General features: G+C 38.0%; 1 protein-coding gene across 2 annotated transcripts in view; it reads right to left on the reverse strand.

The window, feature by feature from the left end:
• The window catches only part of HAT1 (histone acetyltransferase 1), a 79,879-nt gene that overhangs the window by 12,294 nt on the left and 48,666 nt on the right, over positions 1–18,919 (reverse strand). For both annotated transcript variants that reach the window (XM_002712286.5, XM_017342928.3), the window contains exons 5-8: positions 13,452–13,631; positions 13,063–13,184; positions 12,458–12,562; positions 12,031–12,137 (exon numbers count right to left, since the gene is read on the reverse strand). In XM_002712286.5, coding sequence (XP_002712332.4) covers positions 12,031–12,137; positions 12,458–12,562; positions 13,063–13,184; positions 13,452–13,631 — 514 coding nt within the window. The remainder of the gene's footprint in view (positions 1–12,030; positions 12,138–12,457; positions 12,563–13,062; positions 13,185–13,451; positions 13,632–18,919) is intronic.

Raw genomic sequence — 18,919 nt, forward strand, 5'->3', positions numbered from 1 at the left:
CCACTTCTGATCCAGCTCCCTGCTGATGTGCCTGGGAAAGCAACAGAAGATGACCCAAGGACATGGACTGTTGCCACATGGAAGACCAGGAAGAAGCTCCTGGCTTCCAGCCATTTGGGGAATGAACCAGTGAATAGATGATCTGTCTTTCCTTTTCTCTCTGTAATTCTGCCTTTCAAATAAATCAATCAATCTTAAAAATAACAAGTTGGAGGACTCTATTTCCAGATTTCAAGAGTTACTTCAAAGCTACCGTACTCAAGATAGTATGGCACTGCCATAAGAACAGACATTGAGTGGATAAGTAAAATGTGATATATCCATTAAATGGTATATTATTTGGCAATGAAAAGTAGTAAAGTACTGATACAAGCTACAAGAGTGAACCTTGAAAACACTACCTTAGATGAAAGAGACTAGTTGCTTTAAGGGGTAAGAGTAGGAGTGCAGAGTTGGGATTCAAGGAGTACGAATGGGTATGAGGTTTCCTTTGTGGGGAATACAACATTCCAAAGCTAGATTATGAAGGTTGCAAAATTAACTGTACATTTCAAATGAAAACTGTTATGGTATGTTAATTATATGTCAATAAAGCTGCTTAACAAAAGTTTGAGATGGGATAATAACTTATGATTCTCAGACACATATTCATTCAAATCATATGTACTGAATACCTTTCTTTATGGCTCTGTGTGGCATTTAGTTATTAACATCATGTGCAAGCAGTTATTAAGTATTATTTGACATCGGCTTTATAGTAGGAGAACTGAAAGTCACAGTTTTCAGTTTGGTGTAAAATTATAATCTATTAACAATAAAGAAATCATTAGTAAAACAAAGTAACTGAAACATACTCCTATACAATTACCAAATAAACCTAAGATTGTAATGTAATTTGTCATACAAGCCCATCCTTCAATCTTTCCCATGTCTTAAAAAAGAGTTATTTATTTGAAAGGCAAGGTTATATGGAGAGAGGAAGAGAGGTCTTCCATCTGCTGATTCACTCCCAACTGGCTGCAACAGCTGGAGCTGGGCCTATCTGAAGCCAGAAGTCAAGAGCTTCCTCCGGGTCTCCGACATGGGTGCAGGGGCCGAAGCAGTTGAGCCATCCTCCACTGCTTTTCCAGGCACATCAGCAGAGTGCTACATTGCAAATAGAGCAGCAGGGGACTCAACTCAGCACCCATACGGGATGCCAGCATCATTGGCAGCAGCTTTACATGCTACGCTGGTATGCTGATATGGGGGGTCCCAGTCCTTTCTCTTTTTAATTTAGTTGAACCATCCGCAGTTTTATAAGCCACCCAGAAACTTGAAGGACATTCTGATTCCTATATCTGATTCTACCAGTATGTTTTAACTATTACAATAATCTCTTTACTAGCTCTCTAATTCATACTCCCTCATTTTGCAAAAATAAAAATTAATAGATTCTCACACTCCTCTAAATTAAACTGCTCAAGCCTATCAATATAACTTTAATGGGAAACCCAGAAAGAATATATGGAGAGACAATGGTAAAAAACTTACAAATTTGATGAAAACAATCTAAATATTCAGGAAGCTCAACAAATTTCAACTAGGAAAAACAAAAAGCAATCTGTACCTAAACATGCCAAGGCAAAATATGAAAAGCCAGAGACAAAACAAAACAAAAAAAACTTTAAAGAAGCAAAATAAAAATGTCTCATCAGAAACCAAGATGTCAATGGCTGGCATTGTGATGTGGTAGATTAAGTTGATGCCTGCAATGCTGGCATCCCATATTGAAGTGTAGGTTCTAGTCCCAGCTGCTCTGCTTCCAATCCAGCTCCCTGCTAATGCTCCTGGGAAAGCAGCAAAAGACGGTCCAAAAACTTGGGTTCCTGCCACCTACATGGGAGACTTGAATGGAGTTCCAGGCTCCTGGCCTCTGGCTGGCCTAGCCCCAACTGTTGTGGCCATCTGGGGAGTGAACCAGCATTCAAATAACTAATAGATCTTTAAAAAAAAAAATTATTTAGGCTAAGAGAATATGGTACCTCAAACACAAGAAGAAATTAAAAATACTAATAATTATAAAAACAACCATAAAAGCTAATATTTCTATTTTTTCTCCTCTTGATTATATAAAACAATTATAAAAACAGTATTTGGATTACTTGAAGATGTAACAGATATAACCAAAAACAGGAGGGGAGAGAGAATAAGTATATTGAAGCAGTTCCTTTATTTTATTGGAATTCAGTATTAATCTGAAGTAAACTATTACAAGATGCATGTGGCACTGCTCAGAGTAACTACCAGGAAAATAACTAAACAAAATTTTTGAAAAGAGATTAAAATAATTCATTCACTAGAAATATAATTTAACACAAAAGAAGACAGTTACAGAGAAACAGGAACAAAAAGAAATGTGAAACATTTAAAACAAGTAACATAGTGGCAGGCATAATTCCAGGCACACATAATTACATTCAATGTAAAAGTTTGAAACACTGCAATCAAAAGGCAGAGATTATCAGACTGGATTCAAAAGACCCAACTACATGTCATCTACAAGAGAAATATTCAGATTCAAAGACCAATAGGTTGAAAGTATAAGGATGGAAAATGATAAGGCCGGCACCGCGGCTCAATAGGCTAATCCTCCGCCTTGCGGTGCCAGCACACCGGGTTCTAGTCCCGGTCGGGGCGCCCGATTCTGTCCCAGTTGCCCCTCCTCCAGGCCATGGGAGGACCAGGAGAAGCACCTGGCTCCTGCCATCGGATCAGTGCGGTGCGCCAGCCGCAGCGCGCCGACCACGGCGGCCATTGGAGGGTGAACCAATGGTAAAGGAAGACCTTTCTCTCTGTCTCTCTTTCTCTCACTGTCCACTCTGCCTGTCAAAAAAAAAAAAAAAAAAAAAAAAAAAAAAAAAAAAAAAAGAGAGATAAAACATGCAAACAATATGAGAACTGAAATGGTTATATTAATACTGCACAAAAAGTTTAAAACAGAAATACTGTAGGAGGAAAAAGGGGGCACATTTTTTTAAATGACAAAAAGTTAATGCATCTGGAAGATATTACAATTATAAACACATATGTAACTAACAACAGAGTCCCAAACTGGCAGAATTAAACAAACAATTTAACAAAAAACAGAAATTTCAGTCTACTTTCTCAATAATGGGTAGAATTAGATAGAAAATCAGTAATAATACAGAAGACCTGAATGCCACTTTCATCCAACTTTACTTAACTGATATTTATATGGGACAGTATTACCAACTTTTCACAAACTGGAAGAATTATAAACACCATGAACTTTTATGTCAAATTAAACAACATGGATGAAATGGATGGATTCTAGAAAGATACAAAAATGATTCATGAAGTAAGAGTATCTGAATTGACCCATAGCAAGTAATGACATTGTATTGCTAACTAAAAGTCTTTGTAAAAAGAAAAGTGCATGATCAGTAAGCTTTACTGGTAAATTCTACCAAACATTTATAGAGGAAATATTGACAATATTTCATAAATTATTCAGTAAATACAGGAGGGAAGATTTCCCAATTTATTCTATGAGGCCAGAATTACCCTGATATCAAGGGCCTAACACAAAAAATACTGATTTGGTAAAAATCAGTGTCCCTCCTAAATGCAGGTGCAAATGTCCTCAACAAATTATTTGTAAACCAAATTAGCAATATATAAGATAAATCACTTAAAAGGACCACATGGTATATGTATCAGAAAAGCAATGCTAGGGGCCAGTGCTGTGTCATAATGGGCAAGACTGCCGCCTGCAGTGCCAGCATCCCATATGGGCACCAGTTCGAATCCTGGCTGCTCCACTTCCGATACAGCTCTCTGCTATGGGCTGGAAAAGCAGCAGAAGATGGCCCAAGTGTTTGGACCCCTGCACCCACATGGGAAACCTGGAAGAAGCTCCTGGCTCCAGATCACCCAGCTCCGGCCATTGCGGCCATTTGGGGAATGAACCAGCAGATGGAAGACCTCTCTCTCTCTCTGCCTCTCAAATAAATAAATCTTTAAAAAGCCGGAAAAAGATGCAGCATTGAAAGAAAATTACAGACCAATATCCCTGATGAACATAGATGCAAAAATCCTCAATAAAATTCTCGCCAATAGAATGCAACAACACATCAGAAAGATCATCCACCCAGACCAAGTGGGATTTATCCCTGGTATGCAGGGATGGTTTAATGTGCACAAAACAATCAATGTGATACACCACATTAACAGACTGCAGAAGAAAAACCATATGATTATCTCAATAGATGCAGAGAAAGCATTTGATAAAATGCAACACCCGTTCATGATGAAAACTCTAAGCAAACTGGGTTTGGAAGGAACATTCCTCAATACAATCAAAGCAATCTATGAAAAACCCACAGCCAACATCCTATTGAATGGGGAAAAGTTGGAAGCATTTCCACTGAGATCTGGTACCAGACAGGGATGCCCACTCTCACCACTGCTATTCAATATAGTTCTGGAGGTTCTAGCCAGAGCTATTAGGCAAGAAAAAGAAATTAAAGGGATACAAATTGGGAAGGAAGAACTCAAACTATCCCTCTTTGCAGATGACATGATTCTTTATTTAGGGGACCCAAAGAACTCTACTAAGAGACTATTGGAACTCATAGAAGAGTTTGGCAAAGTAGCAGGGTATAAAATCAATGCACAAAAATCAACAGCCTTTGTATACACAGATAATGCCATGGCTGAGGAAGAACTTCTAAGATCAATCCCATTCACAATAGCTACAAAAACAATCAAATACCTTGAAATAAACTTAACCAAGGACGTTAAAGATCTCTACGATGAAAATTACAAAACCTTAAAGAAAGAAATAGAAGAGGATACCAAGAAATGGAAAAATCTTCCATGCTCATGGATTAGAAGAATCAATATCATCAAAATGTCCATTCTCCCAAAAGCAATTTATACATTCAATGCAATACCAACCAAGATACAGAAGACCTTCTTCTCAGATCTGGAAAAAATGGTGCTGAAATTTATATGGAGGCACAAGAGACCTCGAATAGCTAAAGCAATCTTGTACAACAAAAACAAAGCCAGAGGCATCACAATACCAGATTTCAGGACATACTACAGGGCAGTTGTAATCCAAACAGCATGGTACTGGTACAGAAACAGATGGATAGACCAATGGAACAGAATTGAAACACCAGAAATCAACCCAAACATCTACAGCCAACTTATATTTGATCAAGGATCTAAAACTAATTCCTGGAGCAAGGACAGTCTATTCAATAAATGGTGCTGGGAAAATTGGATTTCCACGTGCAGAAGCATGAAGCAAGACCCCTACCTTACACCTTACACAAAAATCCACTCAACATGGATTAAAGACCTAAATCTACGACCTGACACCATCAAGTTACTAGAGAACATTGGAGAAACCCTTCAAGATATTGGCACAGGCAAAGAGTTTCTGGAAAAGACCCGGGAGGCACAGGCAGTCAAAGCCAAAACCAACTATTGGGATTGCATAAAATTGAGAAGTTTCTGTACTGCAAAAGAAAGTCAGGAGAGTGAAGAGACAACCGACAGAATGGGAAAAAATATTTGCAAACTATGCAACAGATAAAGGGTTAATAACCAGAATCTACAAAGAGATCAAGAAGCTCCACAAAAACAAATCCAACAACCCAATTAAGAGATGGGCCAAGGACCTCAATAGACATTTTTCAAAAGAGGAAATCCAAATGGCCAATAGGCACATGAAAAAATGTTCAAGGTCATTAGCAATCAGGGAAATGCAAATCAAAACCACAATGAGGTTTCACCTCACCCCGGTTAGAATGGCTCACATGCAGAAATCTACCAACAACAGATGCTGGCGAGGATGTGGGGAAAAAGGGACACTAACCCACTGTTGGTGGGAATGCAAGCTGGTTAAGCCACTATGGAAGTCAGTCTGGAGATTCCTCAGAAACCTGAAGATAACCCTACCGTTCGACCCAGCCATCCCACTCCTTGGAATTTACCCAAAGGAATTTAAATTGACAAACAAAAAAGAGGTCTGCACCCTAATGTTTATTGCAGCTCAATTCACAATAGCTAAGACCTGGAACCAACCTAAATGCCCATCAACGGTAGACTGGATAAAGAAATTATGCGATATGTACTCTTTAGAATACTATACCGCAGTAAGAAACAACGAAATCCAGTCATTTGCAACAAAATGGAGGAATCTGGAACACATCATGCTGAGTGAAATAAGCCAGTCCCAAAGGGACAAATACCATATGTTCTCCCTGATCGGTGACAACTGACTGAACACCAAAAAGGAAACCTGTTGAAGTGAAATGGACACTATGGGAAACGGTGACTTGATCAGCATAGCCCTGACTGTTAATGAATAACTTAATACATTATCCCTCTTAGTAGTTTTTTTGTCTGTTCTACTTAATATTACTGGTTTAATTCTGTAATTAATACACAGTTATTCTTAAGTGTTGAAAATTAACTGAAATGTGATCCCTGTTAAACATAAGAGTGGGAATAAGAGAGGGAAGAGATGTATAATTTGGGACATGCTCAAGCTGACTTGCCCCAAATCGTAGAGTTAGAAACATACCAGGGGATTCCAATTCAATCCCATCAAGGTGGCATGTACCAATGCCATCTCACTATTCCAAGTGATCAATTTCAGTTCACAATTGATCATAATGAAAGGACTAAGAGTCAAAGGGAGCACATAAACAAGTCTAGTACCTGCTAACACTAACCGATAGAATAAATAAAGGGGAGAGCGATCCAACATGGGAAGTGAGATACTCAGAAGACTCATAGAATGGCAGATGTCCTAAATAGCATTCTGGCCTCAGAATCAGCCCTAAAGGCATGCGGATCTGACTGAAAAGCCCATGAGAGTATTTCAGGCATGGAAAGCCAAGACACTCTGGCAAAAGATCTCTGTGAGTGAGATCCCAGTGGAAAGAACAGGTCTTCAAAGAAGGAGGTACCTTTCTCTGAAGGGAGGAGAGAACCTCCACTTTGACTATGACCTTGTCTAAACAAGATAAGAATCGGAGAACTCAGAGGGCTTCCATAGCCTTGGAAACTCATGACTGGAGCATAGGGAGATTACTGATGCCATAGACAGGAGTGTCAATTGGTAAAGTCAACAACAGGAGTCACTGTGCACTTACTCCTCATGTAGGATCTCTGTCCTTAATGTGCTGTGCATTGAAGTTTAATGCTATAATGAGTACTCAAACAATATATTTCACTTTGTGTTTCTATGGGGGTGCAAACTATTGAAATCTTTACTTAATGCATACTAAACTGATCTTCTGTAAAAAAAAAAAAAAAAAAGAAATTATCAATTCCCAACTTGACTCTCACTGGGATTAAACATGACAATAGGTCTGATCTGATTTCATCATCATTTAAAAAAAAATCATCTATTATTTTTCACTTTATGTTTCTGTGTGGGAGCAAACTGTTGAAATCCTTACTTAATGTATACTAAGCTGATCTTCTGTATATTAAGATAATCGAAAATGAATCTTGATGTGAATGGAAGAGGACAGGGAGTGGGAAAGGGGAGGGTTGTGGGTGGGAGGGATGGTATGGGGGGGAAGCCATTGTAATCCATAAGTCGTACTTTGGAAATTTATATTCATTAAATAAAAGTTAAAAAAATTTTTCAAAAAAAAAAAAAAAAGAAAAAGAAAAAAAAGAAATGCAATGCTGATTAAACATTCAAAAAACCCAATTAATATAATATAGCACATTAAAAGAATGAGAAAAACTACATGATCATCCAATAGATGCAGAAAACAGCATCTAACAAAATCCAACACCACATCAAAGGAGTAAAAGTGAATTTTCTCAATTTGATAATGGTCATCTACCAAAAAAAAACCCAACAGTTAACACAATCTAAATAGTTAAAGACTACCTGCTTTCACTATAAGATTGGGAGCAAGACACGGTATATGCTCTCACCATTTCTAGTCAGCATTGTATTGGAGGACCTCAACAATGCAATCAAGCAAGGAAACAAAATAAAATGCATATGACTACAAAGGAAGAAGTAAAAATATCTTTATTTGTAGACAACATGGTTCCGTACAAAGAAAACCCTAGCCAAAAAACTACAACTAATGAACAAGCTCAGCAAGAGTACAGAACAGAAGATAAAAAATAAGTGAGTGTTTACCTGTTTACTAAGAAACCTGTATATGGGTTCAATGCCCAGCTTCAAGTCCTGACCAGCAGATGGAAGATCTCTCTCTCTCTCTGCCTCTCCTCTCTCTCTGTAACTCTGACTTTCAAATGAATAAATAAATCTTAAAAAAAAAAAAAAAAAAAAAAGAAAGAAAGAAATATGGCCTGGAGCTGGGCATTGTGGTGTAATGGGTTAAGCTGCTACCTCCAATGCTGGCATCCCGTAAGGGCGCCAGTTCAAGTTCCAGAATAAGGGAAATTTAAAAGACAAAGATACTGAGTAGTTTATATACCGCTGGTAAATACTGATATATATTTTATCTACACACATAGACACATACACATTCTGTCTGTCTGTCTTTCTAGCTACACACCCATATATGCTAGCCCAGGATTAATTTCTATTGCCAAATGCAGCATTTCAGAATTCTGGAATGTAAGAAAATGGTTCATTTTAAACACAGAATGAAAAATTTGTAGCAAAACTCACTAAGCAAAATAGGATGTTATGGAGTAGCCAACTCACAGAGAAGGAAGGAGGAAGCTTACTATGTAACTTAGGTGACATCTGGGAAGATTGTATACTTCACAGTACTCAGCCAATGAGGAACCAGGGGAGGGACTTGAGTGCTAGGATATAAATTGCAGGTGTGCATGCTCAACAGATACCTGATCTTGCAACACTGGTAATAAAGTTTCACTTTCACTGTACTTTCTGAGTCTGATTCCAACTCTTGAGTGGACAGGTGAGGATATTTTCCACATGGAGGCAAACTAGTCATTGATTCTACTTACAAAGTTACACACTGAGATGTATTTAAATATGGTATCTTAAGAGGCTGAAATCCTCACAAAGAAGATAGTACATAATGTAATGAACTGTCTTCCTGTATTCTACCTAAAATTGAGTGCTAAAAAAAGAAAAATGGGTGGCAAATACACCACAAACACCTATCCATTGGAAGTAAAATACAACTTAGGCCACCAATGTTAAGTTTAATTATTACTCTATCTGGCTATTTGTCAAATAAGCAAAAGGCCATCTCAATATACATAATTTCTTGGATTGCAAAGGGAGATCCAGAGCCTGTTAAAGTTGTGCAAAGTTAAAAGTATACAAGATAACAAACAGAGACAAAGGCAACCAACAAGACTAGACTGGGAAACTGCAAGGTTTTATATTTTAAAGACTGGGTATGGAAATCCAAAGAAGTATCTTAATGAGAAAGCTGATAAGGCATTTTTAATATTTTATAATGCTGAGAAATGTTAATGCTGAAAATAAAGGCTGAAACTAGTTGTCAAATTCAGAAGTCCTTTTGCATGTTTAGCCTTTTTTCTTTAAAGAGACTTCAGTTTCTAATGAATAATAGCAATGAACAAAGGCTACCATTATTGATGACTCTTCACTGAGATTTAAGAAATAAAATTCTTTATCTGCTAATTGGTGCTAAGTATGAAGGACTTTATTGGTTGGAGTAGACAGAAGAAAAGTGGTTAAGAGGCTTCAGAGAAACAACCCCTGCTGGCACATTACCCACTAGAGTAGACAAAGACTACTTATGTGAACTCCAGATTAAAATCCCCAAAAATGCCCCTTCGTGTAGCACCAAGTCCAAGCTCTGTGAGTGGAGACTAAACAATGTTCAGATAAGCCTAAAAAAATGGTATAGTTTATATTGTTTCTATAGTTTTGCAAGTTACTAAGCTAGTGGAGGTATCATTTAAGCAATTTATAATTCCTGATATAAACTAAGTTTCATAATTACTTCTTTATATTGTTCAAGCTTTTTTTTATTTTTAGCTCATTTAACGTAGTAGAAAAGTCAGATAAAAAGATAATTCAATTCTGTAAGTGTGGAGCTCACTATTAAAAACAGCATGCTTTCCTCTAGTTTATTTAGCTATCCTACAGGGTCAGTTCACTATTTTGGACAAACTTTATTTACAGTGGTCAAGCAAAACCACTATACTGAAAGAAAAATAAGGAAACTGAAAATCTGCCACCAGTCTTTTTATATTTGCTAGTTGAGAATTTGGTTATTTTGAGTTTGGTTTGTGTGTGTTATATGTATAGGCCTTTAAACAACAAACTGATTAAATAAAATTCAAAACCAGCATTTTTTAAAACAAGCTGGCATTTTGGTACATGTTAAATACTGCAATTTAAAAAATAAAAGATGTATTCAAACTCAAAGAATTTGCAAGTTTTGCTACCTAATTTAGATGAGAATATCTGTACAGGCTGAGTATTGCTGATCCAAAATGCTTAGGACCATAAGTGTTTCAGGTTTCAGAGTTTTTTGGATCTTGGAATATTTGCATTGGCTTTACCAGCTAAGCATCCTTAGTTTGAAAAATCTGAAACTTTTTTTTTTTTTTTCAGATTTATTTATATGAAAGGCAGAGTTACAGAGAGGCAGAAGCAGAGGCAGAGGCAGAGGGAGAGGCAGAGAGAGAGAGAGAGAGAGGTCTTCTATTTGCTGGTTCACTTGGCCGCAATGGCTAGAGCTGGGTCGATCCAAAGCCAGGAGCTTCTTCCGGGTCTCCCACGTGGGTGCAGGGGCCCAAGGATTTGGCCTATCTTCTACTGCTTTCCCAGAGCATAGCAGAGAGCTGGATCAGAAGTAGAGCAACCAGGACTTGAACCAGTGCCCATATGGGATGCTGGCACTGCAGGCAGTGGCCTTACATGCTGTGCCACAAGGCTGGCCCCTGAAAAATCTGTAACTTTTAAAGTGTGAAGTAGTCCTCAAGATGTTTCAGATTTTGGAACATTTTGAGTAGGGCTGAGGACTTATACAGTAATTCAGTGGTTGCCATGTAATATTATCTGTAATTCTACTTCTTAAAGATGCTTGGGCCGGCGCCGCGGCTCACTAGGCTAATCCTCCGCCTTGCGGCGCCGGCACACCGGGTTCTAGTCCCGGTCGGGGCACCGGATTCTGTCCCGGTTGCCCCTCTTCCAGGCCAGCTCTCTGCTGTGGCCAGGGAGTGCAGTGGAGGATGGCCCAAGTGCTTGGGCCCTGTACCCCATGGGAGACCAGGATAAGTACCTGGCTCCTGCCATCGGATCAGCACGGTGCGCCGGCCGCGGCAGCCATTGGAGGGTGAACCAACGGCAAAGGAAGACCTTTCTCTCTGTCTCTCTCTCACTGTCCACTCTGCCTGTCCAAAAAAAAAAAAAGATGCCGCTTTTTTCTAAAGAGCAGTCTCCTTCCTTCTTCTCAACATTCTATTCATAAAACTACTTCTATAACTAATCCATAATGGAAGATGTAACTGTCAAAATAGACTGAAAAAGTAAGTTATACCATATCTGCAATGGATTTATGCCTGACCAACATTTGTTCACTTGAGACTGGCACTGTGGTTTATTGGGTAAAGCTGCCACTCCACTTCCCATCCAGCTCCTTGTTAATATACCATGGAAAGCAGCAGCAGATGGCCTGAGTGCTTAGGCTCCTGCACCCACAGGAGAGACCCAAATGAAGCTCCTGGCTCCCGGCTTCAGATCAGCCACTGTGACCATCTGGGGAGTGAACCAGCAGATGGAAGATTTCTCTCTCTCCCTCTCTAATTCTGCCTTTCAAATAAATAAATAAACCTTTAAAAAATTCTGTTCAATTAAACACTTCACAAAAACAATCTATTCACAAAGGCATATGATCTAAAATGTAATTTTAAGTCATTTTTAGACAGGTCTTAAAGAGCTGTAGGAGAATGTTGCTCTTTAAAACTGAATAGTTACTTCGGATAAAAACAAAGTCAGTAAAGAAGATATTGTTTAGAAAGTCTCATTCTTTCAGTAACAAAACAAGTTTTACATACCTGTAATATCAAGAACTGAAGGAGACGCAATGTAGTATCTATGAACTGTTTCAAGAAGTTGAGCACCATGGCCTTGACCTTGAAATGGAGTCAATATCAGCATCTGACTATGGTAAAGAAATTATTTTAAAATTAAAATATCACAACATACCCAGTTTAAAAATTGCAAATCACTGTAGTATTATGAGCACTTTAAAGTCTGTGATTTTTTTTAATTCAACCTTCAAGAAACACAAAAATTATTGAGACACTCAAAATAGGTTTACTTTTCCACAGTTTCAAAGGGAACAATGAAATAAATCAGTACATAGCCAATGAATAATGGTGATTTTTTAAACAAATCAACACTATTTTAACAAGTATTGGAAACTTCAGCAGTTCCTTCTTCTGAAATAAAAGACAAGGCACGTGTTATACTGCCAATTACCTTACACGTGGCCGGGTTTTGTCTGGGTACACATAGTAATTATAGACTGTCATGTAGCCTACGGTCGCAAAGAGCGTAGCTCCATCCTTATTATACTTCTCAAATCTGCAGATAAAACAGAAAGCCAAGCAGGTCAATTACAGTCGCGCTCCCATGCAGTGTCCATTTTCTTTTCCATTCTCTGACTGAATTTTCAGTGTCAGCAAGCTACTCTGTGAGGGCCCAATGGGTACACCTGCTATGTCCTGAATGTACAATTCACTTAATTGGTGTGCAGCAACTTGGATAAATCAGACCTCTTTACATCACTTCAGTGCACTTGCCTATTATAAAGATGAATAGGTGGCAAGTAAAAGAAAACACAGGCAAAGCTCATTTTACTGTTTAAGCCTACATTCAGGGCCCTAACGGACAACAGCATTTAATTCAGTTCTATTCTCAAGGTCTCCGAAAGCATAATGAAGGAAAACTCAAGCCTCATAAACAATGGTTTTTCTTTCCTGGGAAAAATATCATTATACTGTCCCAATAATTGGGCTGCCACAATTAAAAAGCTGGCTTTGTGGAGGTAATAAGGTCTACTGTTGCTTTAGAACTGTACTTACACTAGAAAGTAGTGCCATCTTTCATCATCCACGTCAATAAAGCTAGCAGTTTCAATAAACCACATCAAAAAGGTCTGAAGCCTTTCATGATATTCTCGAAAGCCTGTACATGTCATGTCAGCCTAGGGAAAAAGCCAGGAAAAGTCAGGTGAAACTCATCACAGAGGTAAGTGTAAGTCTGCAAGACACAAAACTATCCTGTGGGAAAATGTTTAGAAGTCTCAGATTAAATGTGTACATACAGACACACAGATACACACACAAAATAGATGTTTTTAATGATGATAAAAGCTTGTTTCCTGAAATTAGAAAAACCAATAAAAATAACAAAACTGCATATAAGTTGCAGACAAATGAGTAACTTTACCCCAGAAATACTTTATCTTTACCTTATATATCTGAAATGTGAAGTTTTCTCCTCCTGTGGGACTGAGAACTGAGTATGTATGAAGTAAGGTTCCAAATGGCTTGAAATCAACTTCTTTTTCCAGCAAAGAAAGAAAATCATTCGTGTTTGTGCAAAATCCAGGTGGAATGATTTGTCTAATTTTGCCCTCAACATCATCCGCCTAAGAAATGGAAGATAAGGGACCCCCCCCAAAAAAAATTAACAGCAAATTTGACTTTTAGCTTAATTTCTTTGAAAAGGACAAAACCAACAAACATTTTAAAACTTCAGTTGACAAAGTAGTAAACATGTAATGAACTGGAAAAGAATGAGTTTCCTATGTACAAACTACTGTCACACAAATTTAAGATGAGCTTAATTATAACATAAGCATAAATTACAAGAGGCAGGTAATCTAATACCAAGGGCAAAAACAAAGGCAATGCTACTGAAATTTCCGACACCATATAGAAAAAATGCTGACTATATCCATTCATAACTGGAACTGGTTGCTTATTTTATATGTATCAAAGAGATCATATTATCCAAGACATGAAAAGATCACCAACAACAGTGAGGTTAAGGCTACAGCCTGACCAAATGAATAGCAATCTCATAATGAAAAAGTAGGTCACAACTCTCATATGCCAAATTCACAACTAAGACGATAATTTTAAAAATATATACCAATTTAGGAAATACACAAATTATATAAATGGATATAGTATCCACTCATCCCTATAATCTGACACAATTTTTACAGACCTGAATTTGTGGCAGTAAAAAAAAGACTGGGCAACAAAATTAAACTCAGAGATTAAAATTACCCTTGTTAAACAACCTTGATGAATGTTAAAACTATCAGCTGAGCAGACTTCATAATCCTTTTCAAAACCCCAAAAGACCACTTGATTGAATACATTTACTACTTCTCTTTAACCATGAATATTTGATGAAGTCTTACAATAAAGTATTACTGCTTCTCACCAGGCAATAAAACTTAATGAATTGGTCTCAACTTAACAAAACCTTATCCCTCAATACAGTCCCTAAAAGCCTGACATTACATTCAACAAAATGAGCTTGCATTCTATTCAAACTTTTTCCTGAACAATGAGGCCAGGTTTTTACTTAATGGAGTTTGCCGTGAGTTCAGCTGTAATGTTTGTATTGTATCTATTTCCACAAGGACTGACACAAGAACACTTTGTGTTAACTTACTAAGCAGCTCTTTCATACCGTTTACATGCATGATGGGTATTACTTCTAAACCAAGACCCTTGCTACTTAGCATTCAAAACAGGGAAATTAAGATGCTTAGGACAAAATACACTACAAAAGGCTAATACAACATGCTACTAATTCCTGTCCTTTCAACCGTCTTTTAACTAAGTAGAAGCAATGCACCTGCAGATGAATAGCACTTTATTATCATTCAGTTACATTTTGGGATAGAGAACCAAGGATGAAGTTTATCACAAACAAGTTTTATTTTCAATGCTCTGGTACCACCAACATTTATATATAATTTGTTGATAGCTGTAAAAGTAAGGGCTGTTATTTAAAATACAGTTCTTCAAGATTTTGCCTGAAAGTTTATTTCCAATGTGTACCAATGTGTAATCCACTCACCCTAAAGATCAAATAAACCACATTTGATAGACCATCTTTGCTTATTTTATAAGTATGTATTTAATAAATATTTTTCCTACATAACGTTGAAAGACAATCTTCAGCATATTTTACAGAGCCAGTACAATTTCAACAACTATATAAGGAATTTAATTGTGTAGCAACTGAAGTCCACAGTCATGATGGGCAAAGTAGTATAATACACTTTTAGTTCAGGTGTTTAAAAAATCAATAAAAACTACTTTGACTAAAGAGGTTTGTAATCTATCAGTTAAAAAATCACTTCAAGTATTCACAGAATATATCTTAAACTTTATTTTAAAATATATTCACAGAATATATTTTAAAACTTTCTCTCTGTTCTGTCTTCTAAATAAGACACTGCAAAGCATGATCAGAAAATCTTGTACTCAAATATCTTGCACCAAATCTTCTTCAAAGATTTCTCAGAAACTCTAAGTTTCAAGTTCAAGTGGCAGTTCGAGAGGAGAGTGGAGCAATCCAAAAGTTTGGGCTCAATAAAATTAAAGAGAGTTCATGTTTAATTTTCAGTCTTCAAAGGATACCTATTAATTATAATAAATATCTTCAAATATTTTATTCTAAACATGTTTTTACACATTCCTTTAAGAACTTTTACAGGAGGGGGCTAAGCATACAGCAAAGAATTATTAATATACACATATTCATATGTGTATCTAATAAACTTACACAAGACATACAACTTCAACCAAATATCTCTTTCAATTTTAGAATTCAGAACTTTGCTTCACTAAAGGAAAAGTGCTTTTATTTCTCTACTAAATGATTGCTTTTAAAAATAAATCCTATAACCACCATGTCTTAGAAATTTGTATTTTCTAAAGTACTTTAGTTCAGTTAAATTTAAAATATTCATTCATATTGGTCAAAAAAGGCAATTATCACTAGAGGAAAAAAAATCCATCATATTTAGTTGAATGTTGAGTTAAAGATGAACTGAAACAAAGCTCTTAACTCCAATGTTTTGGTCTGTAAGTTCAGACCGTATTTCTGAAGATTACTGAAAAATTTCAAGAACATTATTCTAAACTTCAATTAAAATTATTTGTGGCCAGCGCTGTGGCGTAGGGGGTAAAGCCACCGCCTGCAGTGCCAGCAGCCCATGAGGGTACCAGTTCAAATCCCAGCTGCTCCACTTCTGATCTAGCTCTCTGCTATGGCCTGGGAAAGTAGTTTAAGATGGCCCAAGCCCCTGGGTCCCTGCACCTGCGTGGGAGACCCGGAAGAAGCTCCTGGCTCTGGGCTTCGAATCGGCAGCTCTAGCCATTGCGGCCAATTGGGAAGTGAACCAGCAGATGGAAGACCTCTCTCTCTCTGCCTCTCCTTCTCTGTGTAACTCTGACTTTCAAGTAAAATAAATCTTTAAAAAGTTATGTAAAAATGTAAAAAGGGTAATAAATTAAGCAGAATAGACCAAGAATCCAGAATGTGACTTAATGTACTTAATGTATATAATTAATAAAAACATTCCCTGTAAGTATTTTCCCAACATCTGGCAATTTATTTAAAAGAAGCCAAGAATATAAATAACTATTCTAGTTAGGTCTTATGGTAGGCAGGTCATGATGATATGTTTTTAAACTGTGTATCCTCTATGATCATTTCAAATTCAATGTTCTATACATAAAGATGTTCTTAGGAAGAAACCTACGTTTTCCTCATCACTGCATAAAGCAGTGTGCCTGAGAATAACTTGTAATCTGTTATGTTCATACTTCTATATGAACTGATACAATTTGAAGACCCGATAACCTAATGTCTTATGTTAAGCAGAACCATTTGTCTACATATGTCTATAGCAAGTTATCTTTGAGCTTCCAACTAAAGGCATGTTAAGTAGGTGGTTCATGTTGTTCATCCATCCTCCAGTTCACTCCCCAGATGCCTGCAGTAGCCAGGGCTGGGCTGGGCTGGGCTGGGCTACACTGAAGCCAGCAGGCTGGAACTCAATCTAGGTCTCTCATGTGGGTGGCAGGGATGTAAGTACTTGAGCCATCACCTGCTGCCTTCCATGGTGCACATTAGCAGGAAGCTAGAATAGATACAGAACAGGGACTCAAACACAGACACTCCAGTATGGTATGCATGTGTCTTAATTGCTGCACCAAAAGCTTAACCCCTCAAGATTTATTTTTATGGCCAGCGCCGCAGCTCACTTGGCCAATCTTCCGCCTGTGGTGCCGGCACCACGGGTTCTAGTCCCGGCTGGGGCGCCAGTCCTGTCCCAGTTGCTCCTCTTCCAGTCCAGCTCTCTGCTGTGGCCCGGGAAGGCAGTGGAGGATGGCCCAAGTGCTTGGGCCCTGCACCTGCATGGGAGACCAGAAGGAAGCACCTGGCTCCCGGCTTTGGATCAGTGCAGCGTGCCGGCTGTAGCAGCCATTTGGGGGATGAACCAATGGAAGGAAGACCTTTCTCTCTGTCTCTCTCTCTCTCACTGCCTAAATCTGCCTGTCAAAAACAAAAAAGATTAATTTTTATAAGTATGTAGGATTTTTCTATAAGACAAAAGACTCCAGAAAAAAATTTCAAAACTGCTCTCATTAGCTCTCAAATTCAATCCATATCAATGGGACAAAGGATAACCTGACTGAAACGCATAGATAATAACCTGTTCATATATTTCAACTTCCTCTATCAAACTTTTCACAGAAATGCTAGCAATCAGCGAGACTGATCAAGCTTAGTTACATGCTCTTTCACTAAAAAGCAGTGAAATACCCCAAGAGGACACAGGAGGTACTAATAAAAGCAAAAGTCAGAAACAACTATAAGGCCGGCGCCGCGGCTCAATAGGCTAATCCTCCACCTTGCGGCGCCAGCACTCCAGGTTCTAGTCCCGGTCGGGGCGCCGGATTCTGTCCCAGTTGCCCCTCTTCCAGGCCAGCTCTCTGCTGTGGCCAGGGAGTGCAGTGGAGGATGGCCCAAATGCTTGGGCCCTGCACCTCATGGGAGACCAGGAGAAGCACCCAGCTCCTGCCATCGGATCAGCATGGTGCGCCGGCCACAGCGCGCCAGCGGTGGTGGCCATTGGAGGGTGGACCAACGGTAAAAGAAAACCTTTCTCTCTGTCTGTCTCTCTGTCACTGTCCACTCTGCCTGTCAAAAAATAAAAAAATAATAAAAAATAAAAAAAAGAAACAACTATAAGATGAACCAACCATCAGTGTTCAAATAATACAATTTATTGTATTGTAAAACTCAGAATTATGATTTTGCCTTTAAAGATGATGGCTAGTGGGGAGATTTCACAGGCATCTTAATTGTTACTAAATAATTTTAGATATAATTGCAGAACTCAGCTTGCAAAAGAAAAAAGGTGATGAAAGATTAATATAATGGCAAAATTCTAATAAGTTAATTTTTAAGCACATTTGCTATGGCTACTGACCACCTAAAGTGGTATATTTTTCCTACTCAAAAATAATGATACATAGTACGACCTGCCAAAACTCAAATAAGACATATAACAGTCTCAAACCCAAAACATTCAACATAAAATTCTTGATTTTTTCCCACTTACACCTACTTTTCCAGTGCTCCCTGTATCTGTTAATAGTATCACTACTGTTTAGGCAATGGGGTACTCTGTGTTCCTCTTGCTCATCCATTACATCTAATTCAATGTTAATCCCTACTGGCTCTACCTTCAAAATATAACCTGACAGCTAAATGCAGTGTCTCCTCTAATACTGTAATGTTACAGTCTTGCTTCATTTACTCTTGCCCCCTACAGTGTATTCTCTGCATAGCAGCCAAAGTCTTTTTTTAAGATCTATTTGTTTTTGAAAGGCAGAA

The sequence above is a fragment of the Oryctolagus cuniculus genome, chromosome 3 (genome assembly GCF_964237555.1).
Source record: "Oryctolagus cuniculus chromosome 3, mOryCun1.1, whole genome shotgun sequence".
NCBI lineage: Eukaryota > Metazoa > Chordata > Mammalia > Lagomorpha > Leporidae > Oryctolagus > Oryctolagus cuniculus.